Genomic DNA, 20,198 nt, shown 5'->3' on the forward strand with positions numbered 1-20,198 from the left:
CAGTCAATGTGTTGATATAACTTCGGCGGCCTCATGAAATCTGCTTTGTTAAAATCCCCAGCTACAATAAATGCGGGCTTTCCAGTTTACATAAAGTTCATTGAAGTTCTTTGAGGGCCGTCGTGGTATCGGCTTGAGGGGGGTTATGCACAGCTGTGACTATAACCGAAGAGAATTCTCTTGTGTGGTATCCTAGGTCGGGTGAACAAAATGACTTGAGTTCCTGTATGTTATCACAATCACACCATGAGTCATTAATCATGAAACATACTCCCCCTCCCTTCTTCCCAGATAGATATTTATTCCTGTCTATGCGATGAACTGAGAACCCAGCTGGCTGGACGGACTCAGACAGTATATCCCAAGAGTGACATGTTTCCGTGAAACAGAATATGTTACAATCCCTGATGTCTCTCTGGAAAGAAACCCATGCCCTGAGCTCATCAACTTTATTATCTAGAGACTGAATGAACATCAGCGAGTAATAAACTTGGGAGCGGTGGGTGGTGTGCACACCTCCTAAGTCGGACTAGAAGACCACTCCGAGTACCTCTTCTCTGCCGGTGGTGTTTTGGGTCGGCCTCTGGAATCAGTTCAATTCCCCTGGGGGTTGCGAACAAAGGATCCACTTTGGGAAAGTCGTAATGCTGGCACCGCTCTGATATCCAATAGTTCTTCCTGGCTGTATGTAATAACATAATCACATTTCTGGGCTAATAATGTAAGAAATAATACATTTAAAAAAATACTGCATAGTTTCCTAAGAGCTAGAAGCATGGCAGCCCTCTCTGTCGGCGACATTTTTCCCTCATAACTTGTCATAAACATGTCATAATGTCATTTTTGTTTTGTTTTGACACTCTTATGTAGATGACATAACTTGCCATAAAATAAATTGTCATGACACATATATTTAACCTGTTGTGCCATATATTGCGTTATTTTATGGCAAGTTATGACATCTACATAAGAGTGTCAAAACCCCAAAAAACATTTGATTACGCTATAGCCTACAACAGTATGTTTATGTTGTTGGTGACTACCTCATGAAGCTGGTTGAAAGAAGGCCAAAAGTTTGCAAAGCTGGCATCGAGGAAAAGGGTGGCTATTTGAAGAATCTAAAATCTAAAATATATATTTAGATTTGTAAAAAAAAATATTAAAAAATGGGTTACTAAGTGATTTCATATGTGTTATTTCATAGTTTTGATGTCTTCACTATAATTCTACAATGTAGAAAATAGTAACAATAAAGATAAACTATTGAATGAGTTTGTTCTAATGTTCTAAAACTTTTGACCGGTAGTATGTGTGTGTGTGTATGTGTGTATATATATTTATATACTTTATGACACTGTCAATAAGCATTATGACCGTCATAATAATATGAGCCAGATAGGCCTATCACAATAATTTAACAATAATAATGTAATATGGTAATTTAAAAACAATATATATATATATTGTATAATAAATATATTGTTTTTTAAATGACAATATTAAATTATTTTAATTGCGCACACATTGATGACTGGGATGAATGCATGATCGGATTTTAGGAGCAGGACAAGACACCTTTTTTTTAACTGATGACTGATATAAGGGCATGCACGTGATAGGCCTATCTGGCTCATATTATTATGATGGTCATAATGCTTCTTGACAGTGTCATAAAGTATATATTTCTTAGTCTACGTAAAGTGACACAGGATGTTCATCATGCTTCATGAAATTCAAACGAATGGAAACTTCTTGGTCAGGGAAAAACTGATTTGAATAAATGTGGGTTTTGACACTCAAATGTAGGTGTCATAACCAGCCATAAAATAACACAATATATGTCACAATAGGTGTAAATATATGGGTCATGACAGTGTTATGACAGATATAGGGCAGACACTTCAGAACAAACGTACTTTAGATTTTTTGGGGGACTATCTGTTGTTCCACGTAGTGAATCTGTTATTCAATGCGTTTGTTTGGGCTAATAGCAGAATTTCATCAAATAATTTTATGTATATTATCCTTGGTATGACCAAATGATCCTTGGTATGACCATTTAAAAATATTCCATATTGCTTGGAAAATTTGCCTGAGCAGACAGTGTTGAAATAAGCGTTTTATGAGATAATGTGCAAGAATAGAAGGTGTCAACAAATGTTATAGTCATCACAAGAATGTTTTACTGTCATACAAAAGATCAGCTCCTCCCTTGACGGGGATCGTTCACTTAATGTTTTTTGGCTTTTTACCTAAACTCATATGTTACATGTTAATTATGTTTTATGTTTAGGGGAAGGCACCTTTTGCCTATTTTTGGAGTATTTTCAAAGCCCAACATATTTGATTCAAGTCAGTGCAACTTTAGTTGTACCCTTAGGGGCAATAACTAGACACATTGCCCCTTAGGGCAAATACTGAAAACGTATTAACATTGTCATCATGTGCTCTTCATCTGAGGATTTGTTTGATTGGGGTCCACCCCTAATGCATTAATTTGCTCAAATGTTAGAATGAGGAGATGATGATTAGTCTAGTTGTGGACACTATGTAGTGTGTTCCCTCACCCCACCCACCTGATTACAGCCAGATTAGTGGCTGCCACCTGTTTGGGACAGCCACTTTGTTTTCTCCTTTTACCTTTATTTAACTAGGCAAGTCAGTTAAGAATAATTTCTTATTTACAGTGATGGCCTAGGAACAGTGGGTTAACTGCCTTGTTCAGGGGCAGAACAACAGATTTTCACCTTGTCAGCTTGTCAGCTCAGCTTGGGGATTCGATCTAGGAACCTTTCGGTTACTGGCCCAACGCTCTAACCACGAGGCCACCCCACTTGACAATGTCCTTTTTACGTTCCAGATATCTCTGTTAAGTGTTTGATACTAATTGAAGAAATTTAGCCTACATCAAGCGATTTTTGATGTAGGCTACGACTATATTAACTTGATTTTACTTTAGGCCTATAGGTTGACCATATCAATCTGCTCTATGAAAGAGAGGGGGTGTCTGCCCTCCGTGTAAGTAAATACAATAGCTGCTGTTTGGGGTCTTTATTCTGAGCGCATTTATGAGTTGTTTTTGCATGTAGTGTTGGGGTCTGTCACGAGGGAGGAGGAAGTGTAGGGGCATATAAGGCCTTGTCTGCTGATTGCGTTACCCAGCTCTCCGGCTTGATGACGGATTGGGGGGGATGTGTTTGGACTTCCTGTTCACAGCTGAGCCTTAAATTCCAGGAAGTGTTGAGTTTGCTTTTTTCACTTTTTTCCTTTTTTTTCTGGAGGGCCCCATCTTCCCTCCTCTGCTCCCTGACACCTCTTTCCTTCATGCTGAATGGGGGCCAAAGCCCGGGCCGGCAGAGAATCTGACACTTCCACTTGATCCTGTTTCAGCAGTCCTGCACTGTTAGTGATTTGGCGATTTGTAATTATAGAAGGTCTTCCCCTGGCTCTCCAGGGCTGAACTTCCCCTAAAATAAATTACTTTCAGCAAATGTTGACCTTTCTCTGTGTTGAATCTTGTCAGGCAACTTGTTGACACATTTTGAATGGAAATATAGTCCACTGCCAAACGGCAGTCTATCTGACATCCTTTTCTACTCTGCTAACTATGTCAGATCATGCTCCTGTTACTCTTTCCATACAGGTGTTTTCTTAAATAACTTTCTAACTTCATTTTACGGTGGTAATCTCAGGCTTCCCTGAGGCAGATTTGTCTGCGTTTCAACTCAGTTCCTTCTTTAAGTTCCATATTGTGTTGTCCTGTCTGTCACTGCAGGTGAATTACAGAAACCAACCACAACCATTTTGAGTTGATGTCACATTTTAGGATACCTGAGGTTGGATTAGGAACATTGTTTGAAATTTTGATGTCAGTGTAAAAAGGTTTAAAATTGGCAGCGGTGTGATCAATAGTCACCTTTGACCATCAGAGGTAAAGGTAAACAAAACAAATGAAGCAAATCAGCACAAAAACAACACACTCCTGCCTCAGTCATGTGCTCTTGCATTAACAACGAGACTAATTTCCTATTCCCACACACGATGACTCAACACTGTGTCAGTAATGTTTAACCTCCAGGGCACTCCAGTGCCCTTTTCACTTAATTTAACACCAGATCTACAGAACAAACGGCACATCTCAAAACGTGGTCTAGGTATGTCATGACATAGCCAATGTGGGGGATGGGCCTTTCCTATTTTGTTCTCTATTGCTTCTCTATTGTTCCTCTAGCAAGTCTGATGACTTCACAACTTCCCATCAAACCTAGTCCTTGAATGCCTTGACTGGGGATACCTTGGCTCTTGGCTGGGGATTAGGAGTTTAACAGGATTACCCACCCTACCCCATCCACCCGTCCTGTCCTACCCCAGCATCCCCTCACTAGGCTGGACCTTGGCCAGTCACTGCGCTTGCCTGGTGCCCCTGTTTAGCCCTACATTTGATTAACCCTCAGGGTGCCTCCCACAGCCTGCCTCCCCATCTTGTCTCAAGTCTACGAGGAAGAGCCCATGGTAACAGGGAATGACCGACTGGTCACTTGTGAGTACTGATCATTTGTGGAGACAAACTGTGGTGAACACCTTCTAGTCGCCCACATTGGTGGGAACCTATTAATTCAAATCTCTTAGGGATCCCTAAGCACGAATCCCTCTCGAATCCCGTTAGCGAGATTGATTTGACAACATCCAGTGAAATTGTAGTGCGCCAAATTCAAACTACAGAAATATCAATATTCAACCTTCACGGAAATATAAGTGTAATACATCAAAACAAAGCTTAACTTCTTGTTAATCCAGCCGCTGTGTCAGATTTCAAAAAGGCTTTATGGCGAAAGCAAACCATGCAATTATCTGAGGACAGCGCCCCGCAAACAAACACATGAAAATAATTTTTCAACCAGGCAGGTATGACACAAAAGTCAGAAATAGCCAAAAAAATAAATGCCTTACCTTTGAAGATCTTCTTTTTGCAATCTCAAATGTCTCAGTGACACAATGAATGGTCGTTTTGTTCAATAAATTCCTTCTTTATATCCCCAAAATGTCAATTTATTTGGCGCATTTGATTCCGAAATACACCGGATCCAACATGAATACTAAGTGTCTAGTAACTTACCTATAAACTTGGTCCAAACATTTCAAACAATGTTCCTAATCCAACCTCAGTTATCCTAAAATGTAAATAAACAATTCAATTTAAGACGGAATAAACTGTTTCTAATAACGGATAAAAACAACGTGAAGCCGCTCCAGTTCACGCGCAACAAAAGACTAAAGCCCTTCAGAGTGACACCTACAAAGAACAGCCCTACTTCTTCATTTCTCAAAAGAACAGCATCGAACAATTTCTAAAGACTGTTGACATCTAGTGGATGTCTAATAAAACCAGGTCTCCCATAGAAACCCATTGGAAAACACAGTGACATCAACAACAAAAAATCCCTGGATGGATTGTGCTCGGAGTTTCGCCTGCCAATTTAGTTCTGTTATACTCACAGACATTATTAACAGTTTTAGAAACTTCAGAGTGTTTTCTATCCAAATATACTAATTATATGCATATCCTAGCTTCGGGGCCTTAGTAGCAGGCAGTTTACTTTGGGCACGCTTTTTATCCGGATGTGAAAATACTGCCCCCTATCCCAGAAAGGTTTTAAACATTCACTGCAAGGAAAGAAGAGTGCAATTTAAATTACAATTTTCTGGGGAGAGTAGACTCATCTTGAGTGGACAAGGTCTTTGGGATCGTCTCTTAACTGGAGAACTGGGCAGTACTACTCGGGTTGGTGTAGCCAATGAGTGTTCAGGATTCCGCTCTGGTTGGCTGGAGGTTGTCTGTCTCCAGTTGGTTCGAGGTTGAGACGTGGGGGCAGCGGACAGCGTTTAAAGATGCGGTCTCTCTTCTCACCCACCCTCTATGTGCGGGACCTTACTAGGGACCTCAGTGTTGGGTTGAGTAGTGGGTAAGTGGGTCTGAGTGTTGGGTTGAATTGCTACTTGCTTGTGCTAGTGATGGCTATTTAATAGTCTGATGGCCTTGAGAGAGAAGCTGTTTTCAGTCTCTCGGTCCCAGCTTTGATGCACCTGTACTGACCTCGCCTTCTGGATGGAAGCGGGGTGAACAGGCAGTGGCTCGGGTGGTTGTTGTCCTTGATGCTATTTTTTTCCTTCCTGTGACATCGTGTGTTGTAGGTATCCTGGAGGGCAGGTAGTTTGCCCCCGGTGATGTTTTGTGCAGACCGCACCACCCTCTGGAGAGCCCTGCGGTTGTGGGCGGTGCTGTTGCCGTACCAGGCGGTGATACAGCCCGACAGGATGCTCTCGATTGTGCACCTGTAAAAGTTAGTCTTGAAGCGTGGAATCCGATTGGTCAGACCAGCGTTGGATAGACCAAAGCATGGGCGCTTCCTGTTTTAGTTTCTGCCAATAGGAGGGGAGCAACAAAAAGGTGGTCAAATTTGCCAAAAGGTATGCATCGCGGAAGTTGGAGTAGCAATGGTCGAGCGTGTTACTCGTTCGTGTACTGCAATCGATATGCTGATAGAATTTAGGTAGCCTTGTTCTCAAATTAACTTTGTTAAAATCCCCAGCTACAATAAACAGTAATAGATGCGAGTCAAGTGAAGAGAGACTCTAACTTAACTCAACCTTACTTTAGCTAAAGCCTCATAAGTGTGCATGAGATTTGTGGAACGGGCAGTTCACATATCACACATACATGTACAGTGCATTCGGAAAGTATTCAGACCCCTTGACTTTTTCCACATGTTGTTACCTTACATCCTTATTCTAAAATGGATAAAATCGTTTTTTTCCCTCATCGATCTTCACACAATACCCCATAATGAAAAGCAAAAAAAGGTTTTTAGAATTTTTTGCAAATCTATTAAAAATAAGAAACTTAAATATTACATTCGCACAAGTATTCAGACCTTTTACTCAGTACTTTGTTGACGCATATTTGGCATCGATTACAGCCTTGAGTCTTATTGGGTATGACACCACAGGCTTGGCACAGCTGTATTTGGGGAGTTTATTCCATTCTCCTCTGCAGATTCTATTAAGCTCTGTCAGGTTGGATGGGGAACGTTGCTGCACAGCTATTTTCAGGTCTCTCCAGAGATGTTCAATCAGAGACTTGTCCCGAAGCCACTCCTGCGTTGTCATGGCTGTGTGCTTAGGGTCGTTGTCCTGTTGGAAGGTGAACCTTCATCCCTGCCTGAGGTCCTGAGCGCTCTGGAGCAGGTTTTCATCAAGGATCTTGCTGTACTTTGCTCTGTTCATCTTTGCCTCTATCCTCACCAGTCTCCCAGTCCCTGCTGTTGAAAAACATCCCCACAGTATGATGCTGCCGCCACCATGCTTTGCCGTAGGGATGGTGCCAGGTTTCCTTCAGACATAACTCTTGGCATTCAGGCCAAAGAGTTCAATCTTGGTTTCATCAAATCAGAGAATCTTGTTTCTCATGGTCTGTGTTCTTTAAGTGCCTTTTGGCAAACTCTAAGCGGGCTGTCATGTGCCTTTTACTGAGGAGTGGCTTCTGCCTGGCCATTAAAGCCTGATTGGTGGAGTGCTGCAGAGATGGTGGTCCTTCTGGAAGGTTCTCCATATCCACAGAGAAACTCTGAAGCTCTGTCAGAGTGACCATTGGGTTCTTGGTCACCTCCCTGACCAAGGTCCTTCTTTCCCGATTGCTCAGTTTGGCCGTGCGGCCAGCTCTAGGAAAAGTTGTGGTGGTTCCAAACTTCTTCCATTTAAGAATGATGGAGGCCACTGCGTTCTTGGGGACCTTCAATGCTGTATACATTTTTGGTACCCTTCCCTGATCTGTGCCTCAACAAAATCCTGTCTCGGAGCTCTACGGACAATTTTTCCGACCTCATGGCTTAGTTTTTGCGCTGACATGCACTGTCAACTGTGTGACTGTATATAGACAGATGTGTGCCTTTCCAGATCATGTCCAATCAATTGAATTTCCCACAGGTGGACTCCAATCAAGTTGTAGAAACATCTCAAGGATGGTCAATGGCAACAGGATGCATCTAAACTCAATTTCGAGTCTCATAGCAAAGGGTCTGAATACTTATGTAAATGAGGTATTTCTGGGTTTATTTTGTATAGATTTGCAAACATTTCGAAAAACCTGTTTTCGCTTTGTGATTATGGGGTATTGTGTGTTGATGGTTGACGAAAAAAAAGATTTTAATACATTTTTGAATAAGGCAGCAACGTAATAGAATGTGGAAAAAGTCAAGGGGTCTGAATATTTTCTGAATGCATAGTAGATGCATAGAACCACAAACCATGAAGCCTGTAAATGATCAAACAAGGTGTACCAGCATTTACCTGCATTTCCACCCCTGACAACATTCACACAGAATCCAGTTCCTCCTAAATTGGCTAAGTGCAGGAAAATACTTTTTTTTAATAGGTTTGCTGTGTGTACCTGAAAGGCTATTTTTCTCCTATTTTTCTCTTTCTCTCTTTTATACACACTCATTCTTATTCCCCCTGTTCCCTCTCTCCCTCAGGTTCTCCTTGAGCTCAGAGCTGCACAGCCTCTCCCTGGTGACAGTGATCGGCAGGGAGGAGGAGCACTTTGAGGACTTTGGGGAAAGCAACACCTCGGAGCTGCTGCTGGACACCACTGAGGAGGGGACAGATGGAGAGAGAGACTCATCCCAACTCCAGACTCTGGACCAGAACAACTGCTCCTCCCTGCTACTCTCTCCCAGGTACAGACCACCCTTAAAGAACGGACCCAGTCAATGGCCCACACCAACTAAGCACTCCAAGTACGACTGTGATGTATAGGAATATGTAGGCTAGGCTTAGTACCACTAATCAGTTGAAAACGGAGATGTTGGATGAAGGTCACCCACAGTATCTGCCATATTGTTACCAACGATAATATTATTTAATCCTAGGATATCACCTCTAAAGTCAAACACAGTTGTTAGTAGTCTTTGTCATTGGCTCCTGTCTGCTAACAGGGAAATTGTTGTCCTGCTGGATAGAGTAGCAGGGTAGATTTAATTAGCTACATTTTAACAGTCACAACCTCCCCCAGTGCTGTTATAACCAGACTGACTGGCTATATGTTTGGAAAGACTGGAGGTCAAACATGACAAGGAATCTCTGGAGACGTCCTTCCCATTCCACCCCTGCTGCCTCCTGTTCCTGAAGGGTGAGATAAAAGGGAACATGGGCAAAGTTCACTTACTCACACTCTCTCTCCCTGTTGCTGCTTACTCGGTGAAACTGAGGACACTGGCTGGAAAAACTTGCTCCCTTCTCTCTGCCCTTCATTGCTCGCTCTGAGGTATCTGAAAGGACTAGGCAGGTGAAAGCAATATGGTGCAAACTTATTTATTTTAAAAAAAAAATGGTTTGAAGGGCAGGCAGAGCTACTTCATACCATATACTTTCACACATCCAGTCCCCTTGAGTTTGCAAGGGCAAGTTATCAAGGGCAAACAGAGCCATGTTTCTGGAATGGAATTCAGACAAAATTGAAAGTTACAGGCTTTCCATATGCTGCCTAACAAAGCTGCGGGTTGAGGCGGCCAATATGGATAAGTGTCTGTTTCACCTGACCACACCAGAACACTCACTCCCCTCTCTCCTTCCTCTGACACGGTACTGCTCTGCCTGAACACTCCTGAGCACTTCCTCTCGTTTTTCTGTGGTCATTCCACCCTCTTCTTCTCTTACGCTTTGTTTTCATCAGAGACGCTAAGTCGGATAATGCGTAATTCCCGTTTGCGTGATGTTTTCCCAAGCTCTTAGCCAGCTAACGACATAGATTTTCTCTCTTGGTCACAATATGTAAATAAGATGGCCTAAATGGCTTGGCTTTATTGATTCCTTCTGAGTTACAAGTAATACTAAACCTTTGTTCCCCTCGGTAATTCAACGTTACAACCATAACTTCCTTCCAACTAGAATTAATGGGCACTAAGCGAGTTTGAATCAGTCCATTGTGATTTACAGTGTGTTGCAGGAGCATTGTGTTTAGTGCAGTGCTGTGTGCTATGATGCCAAGAGACGTACTACTGGTCAAAGCTGAAGTGTAAAATTGATCTGACCACTTTCACACAGATGTGTGTCAACGACACCACTGTACACACAGGATGTTAACCACTCTCCTCGTCTTACAAGTCAAACACACACACCTAGAGACGGTACACTGCTGCTTCACTGCCACTCTGTCTATAAACACACACTGTTGCGTCACTACTACTGCAACACACACATACATAACCTACTGCAGCTGTTACTTCACATTAGTGTCCTTCACTATACCTTCCTAATATTGAGTTGCACACCCACCTTTTGCACTCAGAACAGCCTCAAAGTCGTCAGGGAATGGACTCTATTAGGTGTTGAACGCATTCCACAGGGATGCTGGCCCATGTTGACACCAATTCTTCCCACAGTTGTGTCAAGTTGGCTGGATTTTCTTTGGGTGGTGGACCATTCTTGATACACACAGGAAATTGTTGAGTGTGAAAAACCCAGCAGCGTTGCAGTTCTTGACACAAACCGGTGCGTCTGGCACCTACTACCATACCCGGTTCAAAGGCACTTAAATCTTTTGTCTTGCCCACTCACCCTCTGAATGGCACACATACACAATCCATGTCTCAATTGTCTCGAGGCTTAAAAATCCTTCTGTTAACCGGTCTTCTCTCCTTAAGCTACACTGATTTGAAGTGGATTTAACAAGTGACATCAATAAGGGATTATAACTTTCACCTGTATTCACCTGGTCAATCTATGTCAATGAAAGAGCAGGTGTTCTTAATGTTTTGTACACTCAGTGTATTAAAGTGAGCCCAATGACAGGACGAAACCTCGGATGCAACAACGCTTAGATGGAATCCAACCTTTCAGTAAACCCCACAGCCCAATTTGTCTCACTTTTCACAAACTCTGATAATCCTGTGCTCTTGATCCCCAAAGCTTCCTCACTGTGCACCCCACTTTTCTGTCACTCACTCCCTCTCCTTTCCCCCCCTCTCTTCCTCTCCCCAGCGCCCCAACTACTCTCCCTGCAAGCTTTCAGAGCTTCCTTAGGGAGGAGGCGCTGGACTTTTTCTGTAACCAATGTCACAAACAAATCTCTCGCCTGGAGGACCTCTCCACTCGCCTCAATTTCCTAGAGATGAATAGGTAACACTTCTCACCACCACTAAGGTTACCCGTGTGTGTGTGTGTGTGTGTGTGTGTGTGTGTGTGTGTGTGTGTGTGTGTGTGTGTGTGTGTGTGTGTGTGTGTGTGTGTGTGTGTGTGTGTATTGCCGTGTTGACAAGGAAACACACATCCTGTTATGTTCAATTGGTAAGATGCACACATGCGTGCTGTGTTTAATGTCAAATAGACAGACACATGCACAGATTATGATGGTGTTTGTGTGTTTTTGAATAGGTTCGTCACACACATCTCACTCGCTCCACTCATCTTCACTCTTCAGTGCACGTTTGTGTGTGAGTTGTGGTGTTTGGCTTGACTCAGCTTGTTTTGGGGAGAACCTCTCACTCAAACTCAGGCTTGCTCATTGTATCTGTACTGTATTGTTATAATAGGATTCATAAGGTTAAAGGGCATAGTTGTTTTTAAACTGAGTTTGGTGGACTGTCATGCTTTTCTCTAGCTGTTGGTGCTATGTGGCCAACAGAAGGTTTGCACAGAGTTAGCCATCCCAGAGACCGGGCGTGGTAACTTGTGTATCTAAAGTTTAATAATGATGTTAGGTATAGTGGGACTTCTTGTAAAAGGGCTTTATAAATGAACACATAGCAATGTATTAAGCTAAGTGACATCAAAGAGGGCCAACCAACTTTCTGGTTGCAGTGAATGCAGTGATAAGAAGAAAAATGTTTGCCCGGTTTACAGCGCAGTGTGCTATGATAAACTGCAGCTAACGGCTGAAGTGTCAGCTGCGTTCATATAGATGATGTCACCATAGTCTTGGACCAATACGAACGTCAACTGAATGATATGCTTTCTACTATTTAGCGAGAGGTAGGACCTTTTTCTATAGAAAAATGCCATTTTTATTCTCAGCTTCTTAACTAACTCCGCAATATGCTTTTTAAACGACAGCTTTTCATCTATCCAGATGCCCAGTTATTTGTAAGCATGGACACGATCAATATGGACACCATCCAAAATACATATGCTTAAATCATCAGACTTATTTTTATGCGCTCTAGAGAACAGTATATACTTAGTTTTATCAGCATTCAGTACACATTTCAGGTCAATAAAGTTTTTTTTCCTAATACAATGAAGGCAGTCTGTGGTTCAGATCGAGCATGGTCAACCGTGGGGGCAATAGCACACACAACAGTATAATTGGCATTGCAGGTTACAATTTTTTACAGGCAACTCGATATTGTTAATCCAAAAGTACAGGACCATGAATCGACCTCTGAGGTACACCTTTCGTAATATCCAGAAAACCTGATTTAACACCATCAGTAGATATACATTTTTGGTATTGTATTAGGATCCCCATTAGCTGTTGCAAAAGCAGCAGCTAATGGGGATCTATCTGTTAAGTCATTTTTTAACCAGTTACATGCAGCCTTGTCTAGGCCAATTTGAAGAAAGCCTCTGAATTAGCAGTGAGTGATCAACAGTATCGAAAGCCTTTGACATTTGTATTTATTATGGATCCCCAGTAGCTGATGACAAGGCAGCAGCTACTCTTCCTGGGGTCCGACAAAATTAAGGCAGTTATACAATTTTAAAAACATTACAATACACTCATTACAGAGTTCACAACACACTAAATGTGTGCACTCAGGCCCATACTCCACTACCACATATCTACAACACAAAATCCATGTGTACGTGTGTGTATAGTGCTGCCCTCTTCATGTCAACTTCTGTTGAGTGCCCTAATGACCCCAATGACCCTGGTTGCGTGTGTGAGTACTCAGATGTGCATATGAACATGTACCATACTTGAGGAGCCTATCCTCTCAGTATAACAACCTCTCTGCTTTTTGGAGCGAGGGATGAGGGGGTGGGGAATAGGAAAGAGGGACACTAGGAGATGGACAGTGTCTCTTTCCTCTTATACTTTCTCTCTTCCTGACTGGTTTCCTGTCTGGTTTCCATTCAGCTCCAGCAAGAGGCTGTCCAGCAAGAAAGTAGCACGGTAGGTCAAAATGTATTCGTTGAATTAATTCTGTAGAATATTAATTTAAATTGATTTGAAAATATGTTGTATTTTTGGGATAAACATAACAAGCTATCTTGACTTATCTTGAAATTGTAGCTAAGTCTGGTGTGGATTAGCAAAAGCTGTCAGGGACAGAACAGGGCTTTCTTTATGAAAACCATTTATCATATTTCCTCTCCGGTGTTCCAGACACCTCCGGAACAGCTCCATGACGCTGGACAGCATGGGCGTACTGTCCCGAGACATACTGGATCTGGCCGACACCGACATCACTGAAAAGGTCAGAGTTCAACATCACAACACGGCATCATAACATTATACATCATCATACAGAGTTTATCAACAGTATCAAACAGCAGTATACAGCACTGAATATTAATGTAAAGAAAGAGTTCAGCATCAAACAGCACAATAGCACCATATTATACAGCACTGAACATCAAAGAAAATATCATTTAGTTCTCAATAACATCACTTAAATGCTACAAAAAAAACATGTTAGTTCCACACACTGTTGTACCACATAACACCTTGTAAAGACTCGGAAGATTAGCGCCCCCCCCCCCCCCTCCTATTAAACAAACAGCACTGCTCTGTTCTAACCCTCACCCCGTCCCTCTCCCAGGTGCTCCTGCTGGAGCGTCGTGCAGCAGAGCTGGAGGAGGACTCGGAGGCCAGCGGGGAGCAGCACACACGGCTCCGCCAGGAGAACCTGCACCTGGTGCACCGGGCTAATGCCCTAGAGGAGCAGCTCAAGGAGCAGGAGCTCCACGCTGAGGACCACTTCCACCAGGAGACCCGCCGCCACAAAGACGCCCTCTCCAAGCTGGAGCGGGAGAGGAGCCTGGAGCTGGAGAACCTGCAAGCTAGGTCAGTGGTATAGGGTGAGTGTGTGTCGGTTGTGTGTGTGCATGTGTGAGAACTACAATAAGTTGACTTATAGAAGCTAATAGGGCATGTCTGTTTGTATGTCTGTAAGTGTATTGGGGACCTGGGGCAGGTGTTTATATGTATATCTGCACTGTGTATGTGAGTATGGAGAGATTGGAATGAATTGTATGGATGACCCATAGGCCAGGTGCATGGCAAGCAACTCAATTTTTATATTTATTTATTTTTATTTTATTTCACCTTTATTTAACCAGGTAGGCAAGTTGAGAACAAGTTCTCATTTACAATTGCGACCTGGCCAAGATAAAGCAAAGCAGTTCGACACATACAACGACACAGAGTTGGATGGAGTAAAACATGGAGTAAAACAAACATACAGTCAATAATACAGTAGAAACTAAAAGTCTATATACAATGTGAGCAAATGAGGTGAGATAAGGGAGGTAAAGGCAAAAAAAGGCCATGGTGGCAAAGTAAATACAATATAGCAAGTAAAACACTGGAATGGTAGATTTGCAGTAGAAGAATGTGCAAAGTAGAAATAATGGGGTGCAAAGGAGCAAAATAAATACAGTAATATGCTTTGTTGCGAAATAGGAAGCCAATTTTAGATTTAACTTTGGATTGGAGATGTTTGATGTGAGTCTGGAAGGAGAGTTTACAGTCTAACCAGGCACCTAGGTATTTGTAGTTGTCCACATATTCTAAGTTAGAACCGTCCAGAGTAGTGATGCTGGACGGGCGGGCAGGTGCAGGCAGCGATCGGTTGAAGAGCATGCATTTAGTTTTATTTGTATTTAAGAGCAGTTGGAGGCCACGGAAGGAGGGTTGTATGGCATTGAAGCTCGTCTGGGGGTTGTTAACACAGTGTCCAAAGAAGGGCCAAAAGTAAACAGAATGGTGTCGTCTGCGTAGAGGTGGATCAGAGACTCATCAGCAGCAAGAGCGACATCATTGATGTATACAAAGAAGAGAGTCGGTCCAAGAATTGAACCCTGTGGCACCCCAATAGAGACTGCCAGAGGCCCGGACAACAGGCCCTCCGATTTGACACGCTGAACTCTATCAGAGAAGTAGTTGGTGAACCAGGCGAGGCAATCATTTGAGAAACCAAATGAAACCAGGCTATCGAGTCTGCCGATGAGGATGTGGTGATTGACAGAGTCCAAAGTCTTGGCCAGATCAATGAATACGGCTGCACAGTATTGTTTCTTATCGATGGCGGTTAAGATATCGTTTATGACCTTGAGCGTGGCTGAGGTGCACTCATGACCAGCTCTGAAACCAGATTGCATAGCGGAGAAAGTATGGTGGGATTCGAAATGGTCGGTGTTCTGTTTGTTGACTTGTATTTCGAAGTCCTTAGAAATGCAGGGTAGGATAGATATAGGTCTGTAGCAGTTAGGGTCAAGAGTGTCCCCCCCTTTGAAGAGGGGGATGACTGCAGCTGCTTTCCAATCTTTGGGAATCCCAGACGACACGAAAGAGAGGTTGAACAGGCTAATAATAGGGGTTGCAACAATTTCGGCAGATCATTTTAGAAAGAAAGGGTCCAGATTGTCTAGCCCGGCTGGTTTGTAGGAGTCCAGATTTTGCAGCTCTTTCAGAACATCATCTGACTGGATTTGGGAGAAGGAGAAATGGGGAAGGCTTGGGCGAGTTTCTGTGGGGGGTGCAGTGCTTTTGCCCGGGGTAGGGGTAGCCAGGTGGAAAGCATGGCCAGCCGTAGAAAAATGCTTATTGAAATTCTCAATTATAGTGGATTTATCGGTGGTGACAGAGGTTTCCTATCCTCAGTGCAGTGGGCAGCTGGGAAGAGGTGTTCTTATTCTCCATGGACTTTACAGTGTTCCAGAACTTTTTGGAGTTTGTGTTGCAGGAAGCAAATTTTTGCTTGAAAAAGCTAGCCTTTGCTTTCCTATCAGCCAGTGTATATTGGTTTCTAACGTCCCTGAAAAGTTGCATATCACGGGGGCTGTTCAATGCTAATGCAGAACGCCATAGGATGTTTTTGTGTTGGTTTAGGGCAGTCAGGTCTGGAGAGAATCAAGGGCTATATCGGTTCCTGGCTCTAAATTTCTTGATTGGGGCATACTTATTTAAGATGGAGAGAAATGCATTTAAAATAATAACCAGGTATCCTCTACTGACAGGATGAGGTCAATATCCTTCCAGGATACCCCGGCCAGGTTGATTAGAAAGGCCTGCTCGCTGAAGTATTCCAGGGAGCGTTTGACAGTGATGAGTGGAGGTCATTTGACCGCTGACCCATTACGAATGCAGGCAATGAGGCAGTGATTGCTGAGATCTTGGTTGAAAACTGCAGAGGTGTATTTAGAGGGCAAGTTGGTTAGATGTATGAGGGTGCCCGTGTTTACGGCTTTAGGGTGGTACCTGGTAGGTTCATTGATAATTTGTGTGAGATTGAGGGCATCAAGCTCAGATTGTAGGATGGCTGGGGTGTTAAGCATGTTCCAGTTTAGGTCGCCTAGCAGCACGAACTCTGAAGATGGATGGGGGCCGATCAGTTCACATATGGTGTCCAGAGCACAGCTGGAGGAAGGTGGTCTATAGCAGGCAGCAACGGTGAGAGACTTGTTTTTAGAGAGGTGGATTTTTAAAAGTATACGTTCAAATTGTTTGGGTATAGACCTGGATAGTAGCACAGAACTCTGCAGGCTATCTCTGCAGTAGATTGCAACACCGCCCCCTATGGCAGTTCTATCTTGTCTGAAAATGTTGTAGTTAGGGATGAAGATTTCAGAATTTTTGGTGGTCTTCCTAAGCCAGGATTCAGACATGGCTAAAACATCCGGGTTGGCAGAGTGTGCTAAAGCAGTGAATAAAACAAATTTAGGGAGGAGGCTTCTAATGTTAACATGCATGAAACCAACTATAGTTTTGGCAAGTCGGTTAGGACATTTACTTTGCGTGTGACACAAGTAATTGTTTGTTTATAGACAGATTATTTCACTTAAAATTCACTGTATCGCAATTCCAGTTGGTCAACAGTTTACAGACACTAAGTTGACTGTGCCTTTAAACAGCTTGGAAAAATCCAGAAAATTATATCATGGCTTTAGAAGCTTCTGATAGGCTAATTGACATAATGTGAGTCATTTGGAGGTATACCTGTGGATGTATTTCAAGGCCTACCTTCAAACGCAGTCCATCTTTGCTTGACATCATGGGAAAATCAAAAGAAATCAGCCAAGACCTCAGAAAAGTAATTATAGCCCTCCACAGGTCTGGTTCAACCTTTGGAAATTGCTCCCAACGCCTGAAGGTAGCACGTTCATCTGTACAACCAATAGTACGCAAGTATAAACACCATGGGACCACGCAGCTGTCATACCGCTCAGGAAGGAGACGAGTTCTGTCTCCTAGAGATGAATGTACTTTGGTGAAAAAATTTGAATCAATCCCAGAACAACAGCAAAGGACCTTGTGAAGATGCTGGAGGAAACGGGTACAAAAGTTTCTATATCCACAGTAAAACGAGTCCTATATCGACATAACCTGAAAGACCGCTCAGCAAGGAAGAAGCCACTGCTCCAAAACCACCATAAAAAAGCCAAACTACAGTTTGCAACTGCACATGTGGACAAAGATCATACTTTTTGGAGAAATGTCCTCTGGTCTTATGAAACAAAAATAGAAATCTTCAGCCATAATGACCATCGTTATGTTTGGAGGAAAAAGGGGGAGGCTTGCAAGCCGAAGAACACCATCCCACCCATGAAGTACGGGGGTGGCAGCATCATGTTATGTTGGTGCTTTGCTGCATGAGGGACTGGTGCACTTCACAAAATAGATGGCATCATGAGGAGGGAACATTATGTGAATATATTGAAGCAACATCTCAAGACATCACTCATGAAGTTAAAGCTTGGTCGCAAATGGGTCTTCCAAATGAACAATGACCCAAGCATACTTCCAAAGTTATGGAAAAATTGCTTAAGGACAACAAAGTCAAGGTATTTGAGTGGCCATGTTATTGAAAGAAAAGCTATTTGTCCATTAAAATAACATCAAATAGATCAGAAACACAGTGTAGACATTGTTAATGTTGTAAATGACTATTGCAGCTGGAAACGGCTGATTTTTAATGGAATATCTACATAGGCGTACAGAGGCCCATTATCAGCGACTATCACTCCTGTGTTCCAATGGCGCGTTGTGTTAGCTAATCCAAGTTTATAATTTTAGAAAACCCTTTTGTAATTATGTTTGCACAGATAAAAACTGTTGTCCTGATTAAAGAAGCAATAAAAACGGTCCTTCTTTAGACTAGTTGAGTATCTGGAGCATCAGCATTTGTGGGTTCGATTACAGGCTCAATATGGCTAGAAACAAAGAACTTTCTTCTGAAACTCGTCAGTCTATTCTTGCGAGAAATTTCCAAGAAACTGAAGATCTCATACAACGCTGAGTTCTACTCCCTTTACAGAACAGCGCAAACGGACCCTAACCAGAATAGAAATATTGAGCAAGAGGACAAGTACATTAGAGTGCTAGTTTGAGAAACAGACACCACACAAGTTCTCAACTGGCAGCTTCATTAAATAGTACCCACAAAACACCAGTCTCAACTTCAACTGTGAAGAGGCGACTTCGGGATGCTGGCTTTCTAGGCAGAGTTGCAAAGAAAAAGCCATATCTCAGACTGGCCAATAAAAATACAATATTAAGATGGGCAAAAGAACACAGACACTGGAAAGAGGAACTCTGCCTAGAAGGCCAGCAACATTTGTGCTGCTATTATTTCCAGAGGAGTGGAGAAAGTGAAATCTTTCAAACCACAAACCTAATTACTTATTTGAAAGTGCATCACCCCCAGACGTTCAACGTGTCACGACTTCCGCCGAAGTTGGCTCCCCTGCCTGTTCGGGCAGTGCTCGGCGGTCGTCGTCACCGTCCTACTAGCCGCTACCGATCCCTTTTTCATTTGTCTGTTGGTTTTGTCTTATTAGTTTCACCTGTGTGTATTTTGGTTTAATTAGCTTCCCTATATGTAGTAGTTTGACCCGCCCTTGTTTTGTGTGGAATTGTCTTTTGTTACGTGTGTACATATTAGGTCGTGGTGTATTTTATTTTCTATACTGGACACCTTGTGGTTTTGGGTTGTCTGGTATAGTGTCCTGCGTCCTGTATTGTATTGGGCTTATCAGTTTGGTGTGCAATAGTAAAGCACTTTACCCCGTTACTCTATCTCTGCTTCTGATTCCTGCACACACACCTAGTCCCGCGTGACACAACGACTACTTAGAACAAAAGGGGGAAAAAATAAGAGCACACTTCCAACAACTAAACAAGTTCAAGGAGAGTAGTCATTTGAAAGAGTAAGAACATTTCAGCGAGACAACTCAAAGCGAAATCCATTAACGCCAAGATAATGGAATTCATTGCCCTTGACAATCAACCGTTCTCTGTCGTGGATGATGTTGACTTCGCCTACTCGTCGAGCACCTCAAGCCCCGGTATACACTACCAAGTAGGTGCTATTTTTCAGATGTTGCACTACCGGAGTTACACAGTATTGTTGAAATGCACATCCATGAGCTTCTTGCTATGGGCGTCACTGCTATTACCTTCACAACTGACATTTGGAGTCTGACAGCACAGTGGGTCGACAAGGATTTTGTACTGAAGAAAGCCGTATTGCATGCTCAATAATGTGCTGGTTCTCATTCCGCTGCCATTTCAATGGCATTTGAGAACATGTTTAAAACTTGGAAACATGAACACACTCCTAGCTCCATTCGATCAACTGACTCCAGAAATAAGCTCATCAACTGCGTCTGCAGCAGATGTGATACCCTCTGCCATGGCATTGAAACGCCTGCTCAACAAAACAGCCGACAGACCGTAGGGTTAAAACTTGCAAAAGTACTCTACTAGAGGCTGTGAACAAGCGATTCGGTGGCATTCTCTCTGAGCCTCTTTACTGTGTCGCGACCATGCTCAATGTTAGGTACAAGGACCGCTACTTCGATGCAGACAAAAACCAGGGTTTACGTGAAATGTTAGACACAGCTGGACAAGATGGAAACGGACACTGTGCGTACCAACGAAGAGGACCCACGACAGAAGAGGCCACGGACAGACAGAG

At 42.9% G+C, this 20,198-nt stretch overlaps 1 protein-coding gene across 3 annotated transcripts in view; it reads left to right on the top strand.

Annotated features, from left to right (window-relative positions):
- Nucleotides 1-20,198, top strand: part of LOC135523916 (rab11 family-interacting protein 3-like) — an 88,772-nt gene that overhangs the window by 54,505 nt on the left and 14,069 nt on the right. For 2 of the 3 annotated variants that reach the window (XM_064950934.1, XM_064950937.1), the window contains 5 exons: nt 8,532-8,735; nt 11,038-11,175; nt 13,136-13,171; nt 13,385-13,475; nt 13,821-14,065. In XM_064950934.1, coding sequence (XP_064807006.1) covers nt 8,532-8,735; nt 11,038-11,175; nt 13,136-13,171; nt 13,385-13,475; nt 13,821-14,065 — 714 coding nt within the window. The remainder of the gene's footprint in view (nt 1-8,531; nt 8,736-11,037; nt 11,176-13,135; nt 13,172-13,384; nt 13,476-13,820; nt 14,066-20,198) is intronic. The other variant, XM_064950935.1, reaches the window with a different exon arrangement.

Source organism: Oncorhynchus masou, chromosome 31, assembly GCF_036934945.1.
Source record: "Oncorhynchus masou masou isolate Uvic2021 chromosome 31, UVic_Omas_1.1, whole genome shotgun sequence".
Lineage (NCBI taxonomy): Eukaryota > Metazoa > Chordata > Actinopteri > Salmoniformes > Salmonidae > Oncorhynchus > Oncorhynchus masou.